The sequence below is a fragment of the Canis lupus genome, chromosome 34, assembly GCF_048164855.1.
Source record: "Canis lupus baileyi chromosome 34, mCanLup2.hap1, whole genome shotgun sequence".
NCBI lineage: Eukaryota > Metazoa > Chordata > Mammalia > Carnivora > Canidae > Canis > Canis lupus.
The window spans coordinates 28,168,474-28,187,524 of NC_132871.1; the positions used below are offsets into that span (position 1 = coordinate 28,168,474).

Sequence of the window (19,051 nt, forward strand, 5' to 3'; positions counted from 1 at the left end):
ATTCACTAGAACAGAAAAATCACCACCTGGTCAATTCTCCCTCCTGGGAGGGGTAGCCTCAAAGGAGATGTCCCATTACGTCACAAACATGTCCTCCCCTTCCACTCTCCTCCACAGGCCTCCAGGGGAGAGAGGTGAGTTCTGATACCTTGACATAACTATAACCATTCTTTCCATCTGGTTTAATTTGTCCAAGGGAAACGTGGCACAAATTATGAACCATGGATGTAAACAGGGAGTTATATGAAAGTTGGGGCCTGTCTGACAAGAGAATAAATTCCAATGCCTATATTTGGGATTTACCATTATTTGGAAGTGACAGAAAGGAACTAAGCTGTGAAGTCTCTGTGAATCAAAACTTCAGTGCTGACCCTATGCTGGCATAGTAAATCTAGGGCACTTTCTTGACCACATATGTCTAGACCTTGTGAAACTTATTAATTTTTTCAAAAGATTTTATTTATTCATTCATGAATGACACAGAGGCAGAGACACAGGCAGAGGGAGAAGCAGGCTCCATGCTGGGAGCCTGATACGGGACTCGATCCCAGGACCCCAGGGTCACAACCAGAGTCCAAGGCAGACGCTCAACCACTGAGCCATCCAGGCGCCCCAAATTTATTCATTTCTTAAGAGTAAACTACCAGGTATATAAGGCAACTAAGTCTATGGTGGATATGGCAGTAACTTAATCTGAGAATTATTCCATGTAATGTATTACCATGGAATATGAAATTGCAATAAACACTGAACCTGATACACTAACTAAAATAATCCAGAGTCAAAATTCCTTGCAACAGTGCCCAGCCCAACTGGGTACATCTAAGGATACCACAAAGATTACTTTTCCTGGACAACTGGTTCTAAAAGTCTCTTGCCTTAGGGGTGCCTGGGTGGCTCATCTGGTTAAGCCACTAACTCTTGATTTCGGTTGAGATCGTGATCTCAGGGGCATGGGATGGAGCCCCATGTGGGCTCCACACTCAAGGGTCCTTCCCCATCCACCTCCCCCTAACCCGGCTCTCACATATACTCTCTTTCTAAAATTGAATTTAAATAAAATATTAAAGTAAAAATAAATAAAGAGACACCATCCTAAGAAAATAAATAAATACAATCTTCTTAAAAAGTACTAAAAAAAAAGTCTTTGCTTCATGTTAATAATGATAGCTACAGGGGCCCCTGGCTGGCTTGGTCATAGAGCTTGCAACTCTTAATCTCAGGGTCATGAGTTTAAGCTCCACGTTGGACGTGGAGCATACTCCAAATGAAAAAGAATAGTAATAATAAAAATGGTAGCTATAAATACTACCTATAATTTATTTAGCTCTATTTTATATTACAAGCATAGTTTTTAAGTCATCTTCATGACTTCATATTTAATCCTCACAACATTCAAAGAATTATTTTTTTTCCTTATCTGAAAGACAAGGAAAAAAAAAAAAAAGAAAGACAAGGAACCTTACAGAAATTATCTGCCTGAGTGCATGTGTGTGTGCGTGCGTGCGTGTGTGTGTGTGTTCACATCTATATACATATCTGATTAAGATGCTGAGCCGGGATATGTATTCAGATTCCCTTCACCACAAACTCCACACTAATAACAATCAAGTAAAAATCAGACTATTTTTATTAAATATATCATATGGAAAAGCACTGGTGTTCCATATTAAAATTTCTTTCTTTACATGTCATGTTTCCATTTTTAAAGAGCTTTTTCATCATGCCTTTCCTAATGCTGACTGATAGGGTGCCTGAGACAAAACTACAGGTTAGCAACAGTCTTTTCTATCATGAATTCACATAAACCCGAGTTACCCAAACTGAAGTCCGTATTTCACTGGAAAAAAATGCTTTTAAGAGATAGAGGAACAAAAACAATTATTTTAATAGATTAATTCATTTTAATAAATCTTTTTTACCTTTCACTAACATAAATGTGATATCAGATGATATACAAATATTTTTATTTCATTAAAAGTTATTTACTTTCTGAGATTAGAAAGAAATAGGAGGAACATCAAAATAATGAATTCATAGGAACTTAAACTTTTCTTTTTAAAGAAATTCATTTAAGTGTAAAATACAAGCTGTGTTTAATTTTAAAATTGTGCAGGTGCCTATATTTAAAAATATGAAAATACTTCACAAAGGATGGAAAATCAGGAAATGCAACAGAAATGTGACTTTACTAGCATACAAAGCACACTGCATGTTTGACTAGGGGACCCAGGTGTGGGGAGATGAGACCTTTATCTGGAATACATCTATCCACAAGGGGACTCACCTCTGGTGACAGCATCTAGTGCACAGCCACATCCTGTTGCTCCTCCTCCAATGACAAGGATATCGAATTCAGACATGTTTTGCAAAGTCAGTAGCTGAGCTTCTCTGGAAGGAGGCTCCCTGTTAACAGGTTCTGAAACGCACTCTGCTGCTTCAACATAGGCCAGGTTCACCTGATGTAAAAGTCCAAAGTCCATTTTCAGTTTTCATGTAGAATGCTAATGCAATACACTTTACATTATACTAAAAGAAGAAGTTTGTAATGGAGACAAGCAATACGAAAGCTAGACCATACTCCATTGTCCACATGGAATTACAAGACTAACTATCTTGTAGAAAAGAAAAGTCCTTAAGATTCTAGAGGTTTTGTTTCATTTTGTTTTGTTTTTAATAAGCCACAACTATTTCGGCATGGAACACCTAGTTTCAGGTTCAGTATATCTCAACTGCTTGTTTTGGTTTCATAAACGACCAAGTTCAACTATTTCCTACATGGGATAACAATTCCCAAATACTTAGTCTAAGACAAGTTATAGGAGAACAGAAGGAAATGTTTTACCCCATAGCAGTAATTCATTCAGATAACATTTAAAAGTGTTGAAAGGAGGAGGGAAAAAAGCACTTTATGCCTTTCTGTAATTTCTTAAAAGTATATGTTCTTCATTCCTTAATTCCTCTGGCAAAAATAGATACTAGAGCTTGGAGGTCTATGAGTTTAGGTCAATATAATTAAAAAAGAATCTGTTTGACAGAAGTTATTGTCCTGTTTAATTTTTTTTAATATTTTTTTAAGATTTATTTATTTATGATAGACATAGAGAGAGAGAGAGAGGCAGAGACACAGGCAGAGGGAGAAGCAGGCTCCATGCAGGGAGCCCGACGTGGGATTCGATCCCGGGTCTCCAGGATCACGCTCTGGGCCAAAGGCAGGCGCTAAACCGCTGCGCCACCCAGGGATCCCCTATTGTCCTGTTTAAATGATCAGCTATAGCCAGTAGAAATTATATTTTTAAGGAGTTTAGTCTGAGGCTTCCCATTAAATGTTTTAATATAAAATTATAGATTTTATATTTTTGATATACACTATTTCCATTTTTGAAAGCTTTAACAATAAAACAATTAAAGCCAGCTATTGCCCCTCTAAAGGATAATTACCTTCCTTGTTTCTACTTTTTCTTTCATTAGAATGTAAGTTATTATCCTTAATTTAAAAAATGATGCTAGCCTTAAAAAAAAAAGTAGTTGTCAGAAGTTAGAGTCAAAAGCCAAATGCTAATACTAGGTTTAATCACTATAGTGAATAGTACTGGCTAATGTTGCTCTAACAGTGAGTTATCCACAGGTATGTAACTTCTATTTTCCTTCCTCTAAATTACATTACTGTTGGACCAACTGGATTTCTATAAAAATAAATCTAGAAGCCACAGAGGATGTTGAAAGGAACCTGGATCAGAGGGTCCTAGCTTAGGACTCAGCACTTTTGTTTACCAGTGTGATTTTTGACACATTATCTCCCTGGGCTTAGTTTCTTCATTTGTAAAATGGAAGACAGACCCCTGTGATGTCTCTAGCTCTACATCTCTGAGTCATCCTCAGTCTGAATGGATGAAGGATATGAGGGTAGTTGGTAAACTGTAAAGTACCACCATAGTTGTTATTAGTTATTAAAGAATTTATTTAATAGCATGTAAAAGGAAACTTTTAAAACACATTTTAATAAGTCTCATCAAAACAAAAGATTATAATCAGGTGCCATAAATTTTCAGGCTATATATTCCAATTGCAAGCCACAAAAATCTTATTCTCCTTTATAACTCTTCCCATCATCTACTAATAACCATTTCCCCATGCTCATATTTATATACATTTAAGGTACCTAAATAAATGTAACCCTAGGCTTTGGAAAACGTGACATTTTTCTGTCATGGGTTTGCCTTCTCTTATCAAAGGAGGAGGAGGAGGAGAAGAGGCAGAGGAGGAAGAAGAAGATGAAGAAAAAGAAGAATTATATACATATATATGTGTGTATATATATGTATATATATTTATATATACATATATATATGCATGTAGTATATAAACATATAAAACTATGTAGAAAGAACAAGTGCCAAAGTAAAGCAAAGAAGCACCAGGCTATGGCCATTCTGGTGAGGGAGGGAGGGTCTTTCATTTGAGCATTCAACTGGCCCATGACAGATGGGTAGGACTTGGACATAAGACTGACAAGTGACTAAACTGCCAGAGCATTTTCACACATTAAAAAAAAAAAAAAAAAAAAAAAAGCTGACATTTTCTGCTTGGTAAGTTTTATGGAAATACTCAAGAAATAAATTTAAGGACTATATCATGATGTAAGTTATTAGAACTTGGTAATACTAAAAGGCCCCTGTCCTACTCTGCTAACAGGTCATAACTAGGAATATTAAATTAAACTGAATTTCTTCCTCAGCAAGTATGCTGATGGGCACCCCTCATGTCTTGTGGGCTTCTCATTCCACAGACTACACTCTTTCTCCATCTTTGTCCCCTGTCTCATCCTCCTCCCAGTACACTCTATCCCATCTCAACAATTAAAAAATGCCTCTTACGTATGTTTTTACCATCCTAAAAATTCTGGAAAGTCCTGTATACCCTTGCTTTTTCTACTGTATCACCTCCTACTCACTCAACCAACTCCTCAATTCATTCTAATCTGCATTTTCACATACATAGCACCACCACCACCACCACCACCACCACAACTGACTCATGTCCACTTTGCTGCGAAATCCAGTCAGCATGGTTTATCCCTCATGTTAGCTGTCACCTCAGCACACAACTTTCTGTTCACTCACCTTGGCATCTGGGAGATAACTGTCTGAGCTGAGCTCTCTCTCTTCCTAGTCTCTCTTAACCACTCTCTCCTAGTTTCTTCTGGAGGTTCCTCTACTCCTCATCATTAAACACTAAGATTCCTCTTAGGCCTCTCTCTAGAGAAACCCTAGAGAGTTTCTTCTACCTCCATATGGTCATGTAACCTTATACAATACTGACTTCCAGTTTTGCTCCGCTATTCTAGAACCCAGATATCAAACTACCTACTTGGCACCTCCATTTGGTATATTTCAAAATTCAAACATTTTCCCTGTCAGTGTTCATCAGGGAAGGTGCCTTTTTGCATCTAGTTGCTTGTGCCACTCCCTTATGTCCCATATCTGATCAATCACTGAGTACTAACAACTCCACCTCCTAAAAAAGTCTCAGGCCCAGTCACTTCATCTTCACTGCCCCTTCCCAGTCAAGGTATGTCCCCTTTCCCCTGTACTAAGACAATATCTTCCCACTGGTCCTTACATACTCACCACGCCTACCTCCAAGTCAGTCTCCATACTGCAGCTGGGGTGGTCATTTTAAAACCCAAATAACATCATTTCCTTGTGTAAAAACTTTCAAGAGCTTCCAGTGTAAGTTAGGTTATAGGAAGCAACTTTACTCTAGTTTCGAAGATTCTTTAGTCTTTTAGAGCAGGTTGAACTTAACCAAAAAAAAAAAAGGACAATACCAAGTGCAGGTGAAGATACAACACAATTGGAAAGCTCTTATATTGCCAATGGAAATGCAAAATGAGACAGCCATTTTGGAAGACCTGAGTTTCCTATAAAAGTAAACAGACACTTACCATACAAGCCAGTAATCCTTTCCTAGGTAATTACTCAAGAGAAATCAAAAGCTGTGTTCACACAAAAACCTACTGCAGATGTTTACAGTGGCTTTATTTATAACTGCCAAATGAGTAAACAAACTGTGGCGTAGTTATGCAATGGAACAATAATTGGCAATAAAAAAGAACAGAGCACTGATAGACCTGACAACATTAATGGATCGCACATACGTTCTGCTAAGTTAAGGGTCAGCGAATTACGGTTTTCCATCCAAATCTGGCTGCCATCTGTTTTAATAAACCAAATTTTATTAGAACATAGACACACCCAATCATTCAGGGGTAGTCCCAAACTGTAATATAGCAAAGTGGAGAAGTTGCAACAGCAATGCTATGCCTGCAAACCTAAAACATTTACTACCTGGGCATTTACAGAAAAGTGTGCCAGTCCCTGGGCTAAATGAAAGAAGACAGACTCCGAAGTCTATATATGACATGATTCCATTTATGTAATCTTCTGTAAAAGCAAAAGCATGGGGTTGAAAAACAGATCAGTGATCGTCAGAGTCTGGGGACAGGGTGAGGGAAACACTGGCTACAAAGCGCATGAGAGAAATTTTAAGAAGGATAGAAATATCCTCTCTCTTTACTATGGTGGTGGTTATATGACTATATGTACTTGACAAAACTAATAGCACTGTATATTATAAAGGATGAATTATACCACATAATGCAAATTATACCCCAAATTATACCTCAATAAACTTGACTTTAAAAAAAGTAAGTAGACAAGTAGATAGCCGAGATGCACATGAAAAGATGCTCAACGTTACTAACCATCTGGGAAATGTAAATCAAAACCACAATGTGATACGTGATTCTTGTCAGAATGGCTAGTATCAAAAAATGTAAGGGGCACCTGTGTAGCTCAGTCGGTTAAGCATCTGACTATTGATTTCAGCTCAGGTCTTAATCTCAAGGTTGTGAGTTCAGGCCCCACATTGGGCTCCATTGCTGGCAGGGAGCCTACTTAAAAAATAAACAAATAAATTTGTTGGGGAGCCTGGGTGGTTCAGTCAGGTAAGTGTCTGACTCTTGATTTTGGTCAGGTCATGATCTCAGGGTTGTAAGATCAAGCCCTGTGTCTGGCTCCACACTGGGCATGGAGCCTGCTTAAGATTCTCTCTCTCCTTCTGCCTTTGCACCACCCCTTTAAAATAAACAAATGCTTTAAAAAAAAAATACAAGAAATAACAAGTGTTGTCAAGGATGTGGAGAAAAGGGAACCCTCATACACTACTGTAGGGAATATAAATTGGTGCAGCCCCCATGGAAAACAGTAAGGAGGTTTCTTAAATGATTAAAAGAAACAAGTATCATATGATCCAGCAATCCCATTTCTGGGTATTTACCTGAAGAAAATGAAAACACTAATTGAATGGATAACAATAATAACGTGACATGTATACCTATCACACACACACACACACAGCCATAGAAAGACTGAAATCTTACCATTCGTGGCAAAATAGATGGACTCTGAGGATACTGTGCTAAGTGAAATAAGTCACAAATACTATATGAAACTAAAAAACAAAACAAATGAACAAACAAAACAGAAAAAGAATCCTAGATACAGAAAACGAACTGATGGTTGCCAGAAGGAAGGAGTATAGGAGAGATGGGCAAAAGGGATGAAGGGGATTAAGAGGTATGATCTTCCAGTTATAAAATGAATAAGACACAGGGATGCAATGTATAGCACAGGGAATATAGTCAATAATAGTGCAACAACTTTGTATGGTGATGGATGGTAATCACACTTACTGTGGTGACCATTTTATAATGTATATAAATACTGAATCACTATGCTGTGAATCTGAAACTAACACTATATGTCACTTATTTTTCTATTTTAAAAAAGAACAAATACGTATATAGTATTTATGTGTCAGGCCCGATTAAAAACATTTTACTTTTTTCTAGTCATTGAATCCTCACAATAACCCTATAAGGTAAGTAGCATTGTGATCTCCACTTTAACATAAGAAGTAACTGACACAAAGAAGAGCTAAGTAACCGGCCCATGATTAATGCAGCTCCTGTATGGAAGAGCCGGGCACTGCACCTCCGCAGTCTGTCCACAAACGAAGTTTTATATTGCTACACCACACAGATGATGAATAATGTGAGAAAAAAATAAAGAGACAAACTTATCAGCTATGATAGGATGAGATATCACCAGTTACCAAACGCAGAAAGTTTTTGGTTTTTTTGGTATGGTTTTGTTGTGCATGCTTTTCTGAATAGTTATTCCAAAAAAAAATTTTTTTTAAAGATACAGCACTATTGAGGGTAATTTATTTAATTTCTGACACTACATTTAAAACCACATTTTATTTTTGTGTATATTTTTCCCATAAAAGCTGGGAAGTGTTGCAACTGAGAAGCTAAGCACCAAGTTTATTTTAGAGGCAGTAAACACAGCCTAAGGCCCTACTTACAATTATGACAAGAGAAAGACTCATATGGCTTCATATGGCTTTGAGTCTCAAAAACACTTCTGCACTCTACCTTCCTTAGAATATACTGGCTGACAGCAAATACAGAAGGGAAAGCAGCCAGAAACAACTGTGGCAGCAAGGTAATAACGTGCTTTAAGAGCAGAGGTATTTGTGCTCCAAACTTCCCCAGGCCAGCTCTTCCGAAGGCAGTTTGATTAAGCAGGAATCTGGGAGGTAGGTCCCGTTAAAAGACTGACCCAGAGATTCTGGGAGAAACCTTGGAATGGCAACATACCCCAAATCACCTGAGAGACCAAAACTCCAGTGTCCAGTGTCCCGACAAGACACCTGACCCACAATCACTAACTCGTCCAATCAGTAGGTATTAGAGGTCCTCGGGAAGTCTACAGACTGGAGGACAAAACGAAAAGATGAAGAGTCAATCATAATATTGCTTAACAGGCAAAATTAAGATAAAGAGGCTACAAGAGTCACAAAAAGCATGCTTAATCCAGACCTGAGAGGGTTTCCTGGAAATTATAGCTGCAGCAAGTCAAAAAAGACCAAGAGGCATTAGATGCATAACAATGACAGGAAAGGAAGTGGGAATAGCATGTGCTAAAACCAGAAGTCATGCTACTGTATTTCTTTGCTCTGCACACTACTTTCTTAAAAACAGGAGTTACACATCCAATACTTAAAAGTTGCTATATTTTATATAAAAATGAGGATTTCTGAGATAAATCTGCTGCAACTGCACAGCAGCTTCTGCCCTAGGCAGGGACTGTATGTTCTTGTTAGTCGGGGGCTCCCGCTCACTGGTTTCACAGGTTTTATCTCACCCAGTCTGGCCGCTGCAGGCATAGAAGTTTGCATAAAGACAGGACAAGCCCAATTGAATAATTCAGCTATTGAAGCCAAAAGAAAGGAGAGACTAAGAATTCCAACCCCTACTGCCGAAGAAAAAATTCTTATCCTGGTGGAATTAGGAGAATATTTAATATCACTTTGATGTTATTATTTCTCATATTTAATTATGATGGTCTATGAGGAAGTAGGCATTTTTCAAAAACTTGTAAGCAAATGTTCATCTACATTTTAAAAAGATAAAATTCCTTCAGAACTCTTTTTTTTTTAATTGTATTTATTTGAGACAGAGTGAGTGAGACACAGAGAGAGAGAGCACAAGCAGGAGTAATAGCACAGAGAGAGGGAGAAGCAGACTCCCCACTGAGCAGGGAGCCCAACATAGGGCTGGATCCCAGGACTCCAGGATCACGACCTAAGCCGAAGGCAGACGCTTATCCACTGAGCCACCCAGGGGCCCCAAATTCTTCCAGGATTCTGAGAGTAAACCTGTAGTTCTTGTCAAGAGATTGGTACCTATGAACACCTACGGAGAACCGAAAGCCAAGTTCATAATCTTTGAGAGCTTATATCTCAGAGAACAGGATTCAGAAGGTGATCAGTTTTTACTATGTCTGTACCTCATTAGACTTGCAAATTAAAAAAAAAATCCTAGACATTTGCAACTTCAGGTGAGACCGAAAACAAGATCTAATAATTAGTGTCTATTTCTGAAAGAAGTGCATATTTAAAGACCACAGGCAATTAACAACCAGGTTGTCCTGTAATCATGTATAGTAATAATTGGAGTACAAAGTAGGCTTTCATGCAAATCACTTCATCCTGCAACTATCACTCTCACTGTCTCCCATCTCATGTGATTCAATCACATACTAGTAATGTAACTGCTAGATTTAAGGGAAATCGCTTCATGTTCTGTTGTCACTGAAAAAGATCAACAATATTTTTATTTCCCTGGAAAGAAGGTGTGACCTAAAAAAAAAAAAAAAAAGAAGGTGTGACCTGCAACTCCTTACGGTGAATCTTAGCGTGTTCTAATGGCCTTCACCTCCCGAATCACTTTGTGATTCTAAACAATGATGTTTTTTTTCTTGTACTTACATGACAGTAAGCAACATTTCTCACTTGTGAACATCCTTGGTGAGGACCTACGATTCCTCTGTAGGAACAGTTGCTAATGGCTGGACTGTCACCTCCACTGGGGGCCAGAGAAGAGAAAACAAGTCCTTCCTTCTGGGGTGACAGCAGAGAGCTCCAGTTCACCCTGAAGATGCTGTCTGGCCTTTAAGTGGCTGCGATTCATTTGAGAAATCACACAGAAGCTCTTTGAGAATAGCAATCGTGATATATCCAAACTATTAAACTGTAAACCTTTTTTATAGCTGAAAAAGAGGGAAAGCGCCTTGGATCTGTGTAAATCTACTTCAGATAAACTCACATCATAATTGACTAATGATCTGAGGTTTGGGGGATGTGTTTCATTGGTTTGCAAATAAATATTTCAGAAATGATATATTTGGAGGTATCTCAACTTGGTATCACTCTGGAGAAGACGCCTGAGCTCAGGGAGGCCAGAGGGGGAAGAGGCGGCACTGGGGCTTGATGGGCTGCTACTAGTCCCCACACTCTAATGAGCTAGCTCCTATAGGTTTCATCATTACCACAGAATGGAGGCTTCCTTTGGCCACCAAGGAAAGTGAGTTCAGTTATTCCTAATGCAAGTAACTGAGAGAATCAGAATCTGATCCCAGGTTTGACTCCACATCCCATGACTTCAGCTGTGCCAGGCTCTCTTTGCCTATTTATGTAGGTTACCTGGGCCCCTCGATCCGTCAGCCTCTCCGGCACCAGCAGTGCAGGGAGCTGTTATAGTGACCATCAGTGAACTCAGAAGTCCTAGAGACTGTGGCCAGCCACACTGTGCAGTCAAGTCTATGAAATAGCACTCTTCCTTAGAAACTTCCCTAACACATACACCTGGAAGCAGATATAGGGGGTTCATCCTCCCATTGCTTGCAGGTAAATAAAAATTTCCAAACTTGACAATCCAGATGGCCCTCGGCTACAGTTCAACTTGATGTTCAAAAATAGTTATAGGTCAAATTTAGGATGCACACTTTCCATTTCTCTGTGAATTATTTCTTCAAAAATATACTTTTTTTAACATTCCTATTTGTACTCACAAGCATATAATTAGATCTCAGAACTTCTTTGTTGAAAGACCACAATTTACAAAATAAAGGAAGTGAGTAAAATTAGCACTGCCTAACTCAACTTAAAGCATCTATTTTCTTCTTAATTTGCCAAAACTCTACCTACAGGAAGCCTTCTGCACATAAACATAATTTAACTATTAAGCTGGAAGAAAGAGAGCTAAAGGACTCTCCCCAAAGCATTTAGAGAAAGTTTGTTCGGTCCTACAATATCCCTAAAAAGTTTCTTAAAGAGGCCTCAAAATGAATAAATAGTTGAAAATGAAATGCAAAGTCAAATCAGAATGAATGTCAATGTTGCTCAGTTAGCAACAGCCTAGAAGCTCACCAGCTGTCAACGCTAATCATAGCTCAGTCGTTGACTCACTGTGTGACCTCTAGCAGTACAGTTAACCTCGCTGATTTTGTATGCCAGCAATAAAATAGCATCACAAACTCCTCGAAGGCCTGATGTGAGTTATAACTCAAAGATATTGCCATGGCCCCACTTTGGGAGCTAAGTGTTAAATAAAAACCAAAATTATAAGGAAGATGATAGGATGCTCTTCAAAGAACATTTCCAGCTCTGTCTGCATAATTTTAGTGCTCTTGATGAAACATGCCTCTGAAGAAACGGTTAACCATATAGAGTAGTTAAGAATAGTTCAAACTGGTCTTATGGAAAATATAGTGTGTTCAGAATCCTCATCAAGCTTTAGATATCAGACACAGCCCCAACATATTTAGTTGTGTTTCTAGGAGAAAAATAGTTTTTCCAGGAATCTATGCAAGGGTTCTACATAAAAGTAGCAAGCGAATGGTATAGTCTTTGGCATAAACTCTAACAATAAAACTCTTATCAAAAGAAATGCAGCTCATTCGTCAACTGGATTAGAAACTAAAGTCAGAAAAAAAAAAAAAAAGAAACTAAAGTCAGGACGCAGATGTAATGGCTGGATGCTTAAACTTTTTCTCTTCCTCCAAAGAACACCACTGGATTGCATTTCCCACCCTCCCTTAGAGTTAGCTAAAAATGATCCAGGGGGTCAAAAAGCCCTATAATATGCCAAAGCCACCAGAATAAAGAGACACAGACCCCCCAATGATTGCAAAAACAGGTCCCCCACCTATCTTCATTGAACTGTACTGTGAGCAAGAAACAGAACTTTAGGACACCTGGGCGGCTCAGTAGTTGATGTCTGCCTTTGATTCAGGTGGTGACCCCCAGGGCCTGGGATCAAGTTCCGCATCAGGCTCCCTGCATGGAGCCTGCTTCTCCCTCTGCCTGTGCCTCTGCCTCTTTCCCTCTGTGTCTCTCTTGAATAAATAAATAAAATCTTAAACAAATTAAATAAGTAAATAAATAAATAAACCTTCATGGTGAGAACCCCATGAGCTTTGGGAGTTATTACATCAATTAGTATGCTCAAATTAATACAAGATTATGGGATATGTTTAGCATTACAACCCAAGACTCACAGCTCACCTACCCTGCATATAGTCCATGCAGAGTTTTTAGGACCCATCATTTACAGAAAAATAAAGTCATACATCTAAAGCTCCAAAAGGACAGATCCCTAAACACAAGCTCCACGAAACCTCAGCGCAGAGACATTTCTACCTTTCTATCTGACACAATGCTGAAGTCAGCAGCTCTTCAAGCAGGTAGGTAGGACTAAGAAACCTGTTACTTAATCAAGAGTCCCTTCTCCTTAATTTGCATTCTTCATATGGTATCTAACACGATAGTTCCCCACCTAAACACCAACAACAACAGTAACAAAAACTGTCTAAGAACAGTTGCTATTCCAGAACTTCATAATATTTTTTTTAAGAAAAAGGCTGTTTATGAACTTATGAAAAATGCCTCTGGAGATGGAAGATTATTTACTTAGAACAAACAAGTCTGCTGGCTGGAATTGACTCACAAAGTTAAAAGCAATCTGGTAAGCATAAAGCAGACGTGGCATGTAATAATTTCAGCTCCATCAGTGCTCAGGAAGATTTATATTGATTTCAAACCCACATATACTCTTTAGCTTAGGAACCAGTAGAATATTTATAACTGAGGTAAAATTCTTAGAGATACTAAGCATTAGTTACATCCAATCAAAGATATGACTGAAAAACAATGTGAGTGGAATTTTTAGAATTTAAAATTTCCTAATTGACATCATGTCCTCCTATGTGCTCTACAGGTTGTATTTATGTATTTGTGTATTTTAAAGGCTTTTTTTTTTTTTTTTTTCTTAGCAGTTTTGAGTTTACTACAAAATTGAGACGAAGATCCAGGGGTTTTCCACATACCTCCTGCCCCCAGACATACATGTCCTTCACCAACATCGTTCACCAGAATAGCACATTTTATACCACGAATGAACCTACACTGACACATACAATCACCCAAAGTCAATAACTTACTTAAGAGTTCCTCTCTTGCTGTTGTATGTTTTACGGGGTTGGACAAATGCATAATGACACAGAGCCACCACTATACTAGCATACAGGGTGGTTTCTTTGCCCTAAGAACCCTCTACACCCCCTCATCATCTCCCCCACACCCCAGGCAACCACTGATTGTTTCAGTGTCTCCAGCAGTTCTGGAGAACTCCCTAGTGGAGTTCTTCCATTATCATTTTTTTTTTCCATGTCTCTTCATGGCATGATAGCTCATTTCCTTTTGGTGCTGAATAATAATAGTCCGTTGTCTGGATGCATCACTATTTATTTATCCACTCACCTACTGAAGGACATCTTGGTTGCCTCCAAGTTTTAGCAATTATGCATAAAACTATTATAAACATCCCTGTGCAGATTTTCGTGTGAACATAGTTTTCAAGTCTTTTGGATAAACACCAATGAGAGCGATTGCTGGATCATATGGTAAGAATATGTGTAGTTTTGTAAAAAAAAAAAAAAATGCCCAACTGTCTTTCAAAGTAGCTATACCATTTTGGGTTTTCCCCAGCAGTGAATGAGGGTACCTGTTGCTCTACATCCTTCACCAGCATTTGCTTATGACTGTTAGTTCTCTTCAACAGATATTCATCTGAAATTCATGCTTCCCTATCCTCTACCAGTTTCTCTGTCTGGCAGTTAACATAAGCCACATTTTGCCAACCGAAAGCTCAGCTATGGAGAGAAATCTAGTGTAATGGCATCCTTATTATGCCTAACAGGGCTAGGTCTCTTTCAAATGTCCCCATCCTATATCAGGGGAAGGGAAAATACTGAAGACCTGCCTTATGTCAGGCACTGTGATCACTGGCTTGTATATATTGACTTAGTGCTTGGCAGCGGGAAAAAGCTTGAGAGTCAACGACAGTAAACTTACTTCGTAAAGGAACTGGAGTTTTGAAAACTTTCATAACCTGTGCACATTAACAGGCCCACCAAACCCCCCCCCACACATACCTGTGTGACAGATGAATTCAGGAAGCTAAATATCTGTTCATTTGGGGGGTGGGGGTCCACTGAAATAAATCCCAAAGAAGATCTTAGATTCACTAGAGATGATTATTCTATTTTTATTCCTTCTCCAATCTTATCTTTTGTACTTTGAGTCATTAGTATTATCAATGAAAAAGCTCTGCTTTATTAGAATCTCTTACAAATAATGTATTGAGAAGAGGCTGAAATTACAAGTTAAAACAATGTTCTCAAAATTCCTATGGATTTTAATTATTCATGCATCACTTTGCCTCTCATTAGCATATGCATTTTTCCTTCTGAGTTTTGATGATACTAGCAACAAAGGTAATATAGTTTTACCTGTAATTCAACTCACCTAACACATCACCACTATCATTTTTTTCATGTTTCCTTAATTCATACACAAAACAGAGTGAATTCTAGTACTTAGTAAGCCACTCACAAGTGTAGTAAATTGCTGTCTCTTACAAAAGTGAGAAGCTATTTTGCAAAGCATGAAGATCCTGTCAATAATTACTATTACTACATCATTGGCTTTGGAAAATAATAAGCCTAACTACATTCCACTTCAAGCTAAAATGATACAAGAGAATTTTTTAAAAATCACCCTTTTAAAAATACGGTTTGTTTTTTAAAATGCTTCACCATGCAATTCCAACAAATAGCATTGTACTATATAAAATTAATTTATCAAAAACACATATTCACGTAACTTTTTAGAAACATATCAGCCATATAATTCTAGTCTGCCATAACTCGTAAAAACCTAAGTAGAAAAAGAGAAACAATTGGAACTTCAAGTAATTTATTACTTGCTACAGAAAAGGAGTTTAATAACCAGCATTGTCCACCTGAGTATTGGCTCATCATCAGATTAGGAAGCAAGGCAAAGAGAAAACAGCAGGTGTTTGTATACCTGGTTTCTGGCCATTCTCCTGCAACTGCAGAGGATGGACCTACCAGTGCTGCTGATCTCAAAGTCTTAACAACGTAACCCTGAATGCAAGGATCACCAGTGACAAGAGCAACTTTCCTGCAACTCATAACCACACTTTATATTCTTATCACCTGGGAATCTAATACTAACTCACACTTCTTGAGACCTTACTATGTTTCAGAAACTTTTGCAGGCTTTATTGCTCTTCAGCATTCCTATGAGGGAAGTACCACTACTCTCCCTAGCTTACAGACAGAGGAAAATGAGGTCCAAAGGGTTTAAGAAAATTGTCCTTGGCCTCTTAGCTCTTCAGTAGAGCTATGTGTTAGATGCAGGCAATCTTTGCCAAGATCATACTCTCATCCTTTATGTTATATCACTGATGAGTGGAAGGGAATTGGATCAATGAGAATCTCTGAATTACCTAATTCTAATACAATCACTCCTCAAACTGAAAAGAGATCTTGATTCCCTACCCTGAAGCTCATTCCCTGCCTTTGCAGGGTACAGAAAAAAAAAAAAAAAAAAGGAAGAGAACTTTCACATCCGGGCTTTGAGAAAGCTCTCAGTGGTTTTCAGGCCTCACCTCAGAGTTGGCTCACAAAGCCCACCATACCTTCAGAGTGGGTAATGGAAGAAACAAACCAAGCATGTGTTACGTGAGAGGGCCCACTCTCAGACCTAAATAGATCTTTGTTACATCAGCCACACCACTGGGGTTAAAAAAGAAGCCCACACTATCACACCAGTGTTTCCAGTTAGACCTAGAAGGTATGAAATAAACGTTGAGTTAAAAAAAAAAAAAGTTTCAAAAAGTGCCTTTGGTCTATAATGGAAGACAAAAGCCTGGGGCAACCCTCAGTGAAATCTTTGCACACCCACACTGTTTGTGTCCCCATTCCACCACCACCTGCATTCCTCCCACCTACCTGAGGAACCTTCACACAGCCCTAGCTTTAACACTCTCCACTTCCGCTCCTCACTAAAGTTTACTGGCTCTGAAAGCACCCAAGGCCCTCTCTCTTCATTTTAACTTTCCTCTCCATCCACTCTGTTCTCTCACCAGCTTGAAATTAGAAAAGGAAGACTCCTCCATGAAATGACACTTCCCTTTCACTAGATATGAGGGAATCACTCAAAGAGCATCCCGTCCCAAGAGGAAGGCCGGATGTCCTCCAAGTCCCTTCCAATTAATTTTTTTTTTTTTAGATTTTATTTATTTATTCATGAGACACACAGAGAGAGGCCGAGACACAGGCAGAGGTTGTGTCTCCCTGCGGCTCCCTGCGGGGAGCCCGATGTGGGACTTGATCCCAGGACCCTGGAGTCACGCCCTGGGCTGAAGGCAGATGCTCAACCGCTGACTCACCCAGATGCCCCCAATTAAAATTATTATTAAACCAACCTATACTAAATAGTGAATGACAAATAACTTGCTCTCAAAAATCTGCACACCACCACAGAGATGTTTGCTTGCCACATGCCTGGTGGGATTTAAGAAGGTGGTATATACCCACTGTGCTTATATCCACTACTCAGCCCCTTGGTCCGTGGCATATAGCCTGGGGAGAGGAAAATCAAGAAGACTGTGGAAACTTAATCACCTACTGTAGGTGAGAAAATAAAAGGAGGAGGAAAATGAAATGAATAGGAGGCCTCTCCAAGGCTATGCAAAAAAACCCTACACGTGTAACCAAAGGGAGCCTAGAAAGTGGATGACATTTGTGGCCTCAAATCTCCTTTCCTGCAGGTGGACACAGTGAAAAAAAAGTCAGCCAACATTCATCTCTTCTCCCTCATCAGTGTCCTCAGTGGAATAGGAAAATTTAGGTTGCTCCAGCTCCGAAAGAAAATAATAACAATAATAATACCAACAGTATCTCCTTAGGCCAGCTCTTCTAACTCTGATTTATCTGAAAAGAAAAAAATCTCTGTGCTTCCCTTGAATCAACAATGGACACTACTGATCACTGAAAAACAAAATGTAAATTTAATAATATGCTTGCATGCAGGAAAGCCATACTATGACATGAGACCAAACAATCATTGCTATTACCTGTAACCCCTAACCAGTCTCCAGAAATGCTAGACTCTCTCTCCACAGATGTCTTTTATTCAAGCAACTTGGTAAAAGGTAAGTGAACATCTTATTTAATTTCATAGAGCTTCCTGTTTAATAAAAGAAAAAAACGTATACATAATACCTCTTCTTCTATTATCCTCCTTGTAAATATAAGCTAGTTTAACTGTAGAATTGATTTTAAAGGTTTTGTGTGGGCTGATGTGGCACCTAAATGCTTTCACATCGCAATGTCTCTTCAGTCAAATATGCTTTAACAATTGACCGACTTTCAGAGTCAACTCGTTTGTATTTAGAATACAATCCCTGCCTGTATTTTAGGAAGGAAGCTTCGTGCTCAGAATATCAAATGAGCACAAGCTCTAGGGACCAGTGCAGGAATGCCAGCAAAATGTGCCTGAACTTGAACTCGACAGATGGCTTTCTACTACGTCAGTATCTTGGACTTTCAACACCAACCTACTCTTAAAGGAGGACAGTTTATTAGTTAGAATCTTCTTAGAAAACTGGAAAAAAAAAAAAAAACATAAAAACGCAGGTCAATACTCTAAGCATCACTCTGCAGAAAAATGGAGCACGCCTGGCCACATTTAGGACCCAGCTTCTATAAAACATAGCCAAATAATGGGTATCAAAGGGCAGATTTTTCTTGACCATTGAAAAGTCCCCTGGAATGGCCCTGATTGGCAGATATTTTCTGAGAGAGGACAGCTGAGGCCTCTGGTCATTTTACGTCCATGGCTCAAATGAGTTGTCCTCTCTTCCCTCTCACTTCCCTTCTCTCTTTTTTGCTAATCCCCAGGGCTACATCCCAATGTGCTACCCAAAATATGCTCACAGCAGCAGCTTCAAGGGACAGGAATCACCAACCCCAAAAGAACGCACACTCTCGGATGAATGTCTTATGCAAGTCATTGATTGAATATGCCTATGGTGATTTTTCTCAAAAGAACTTGTCAGATTAAAATTATAAATGACTTGAAACTGCTGGTATCTGTTTCACGTGACTATTAGGGTCGTCAGGATATCTAACCTAGGAAGGAGAAAATGGCAAAATGACCCAGAAAGCAAAAGATCCTTGTTTTGCCTGGATTTTACTAAAATTCACCC

At 38.8% G+C, this 19,051-nt stretch overlaps 1 protein-coding gene across 3 annotated transcripts in view; it reads right to left on the minus strand.

The window, feature by feature from the left end:
• Window positions 1-19,051, minus strand: part of GPD2 (glycerol-3-phosphate dehydrogenase 2) — a 140,666-nt gene that overhangs the window by 81,175 nt on the left and 40,440 nt on the right. For all 3 annotated transcript variants that reach the window (XM_072811166.1, XM_072811164.1, XM_072811165.1), the window contains exon 3: window positions 2,288-2,459. In XM_072811166.1, the coding sequence (XP_072667267.1) occupies window positions 2,288-2,459 (172 nt within the window). The remainder of the gene's footprint in view (window positions 1-2,287; window positions 2,460-19,051) is intronic.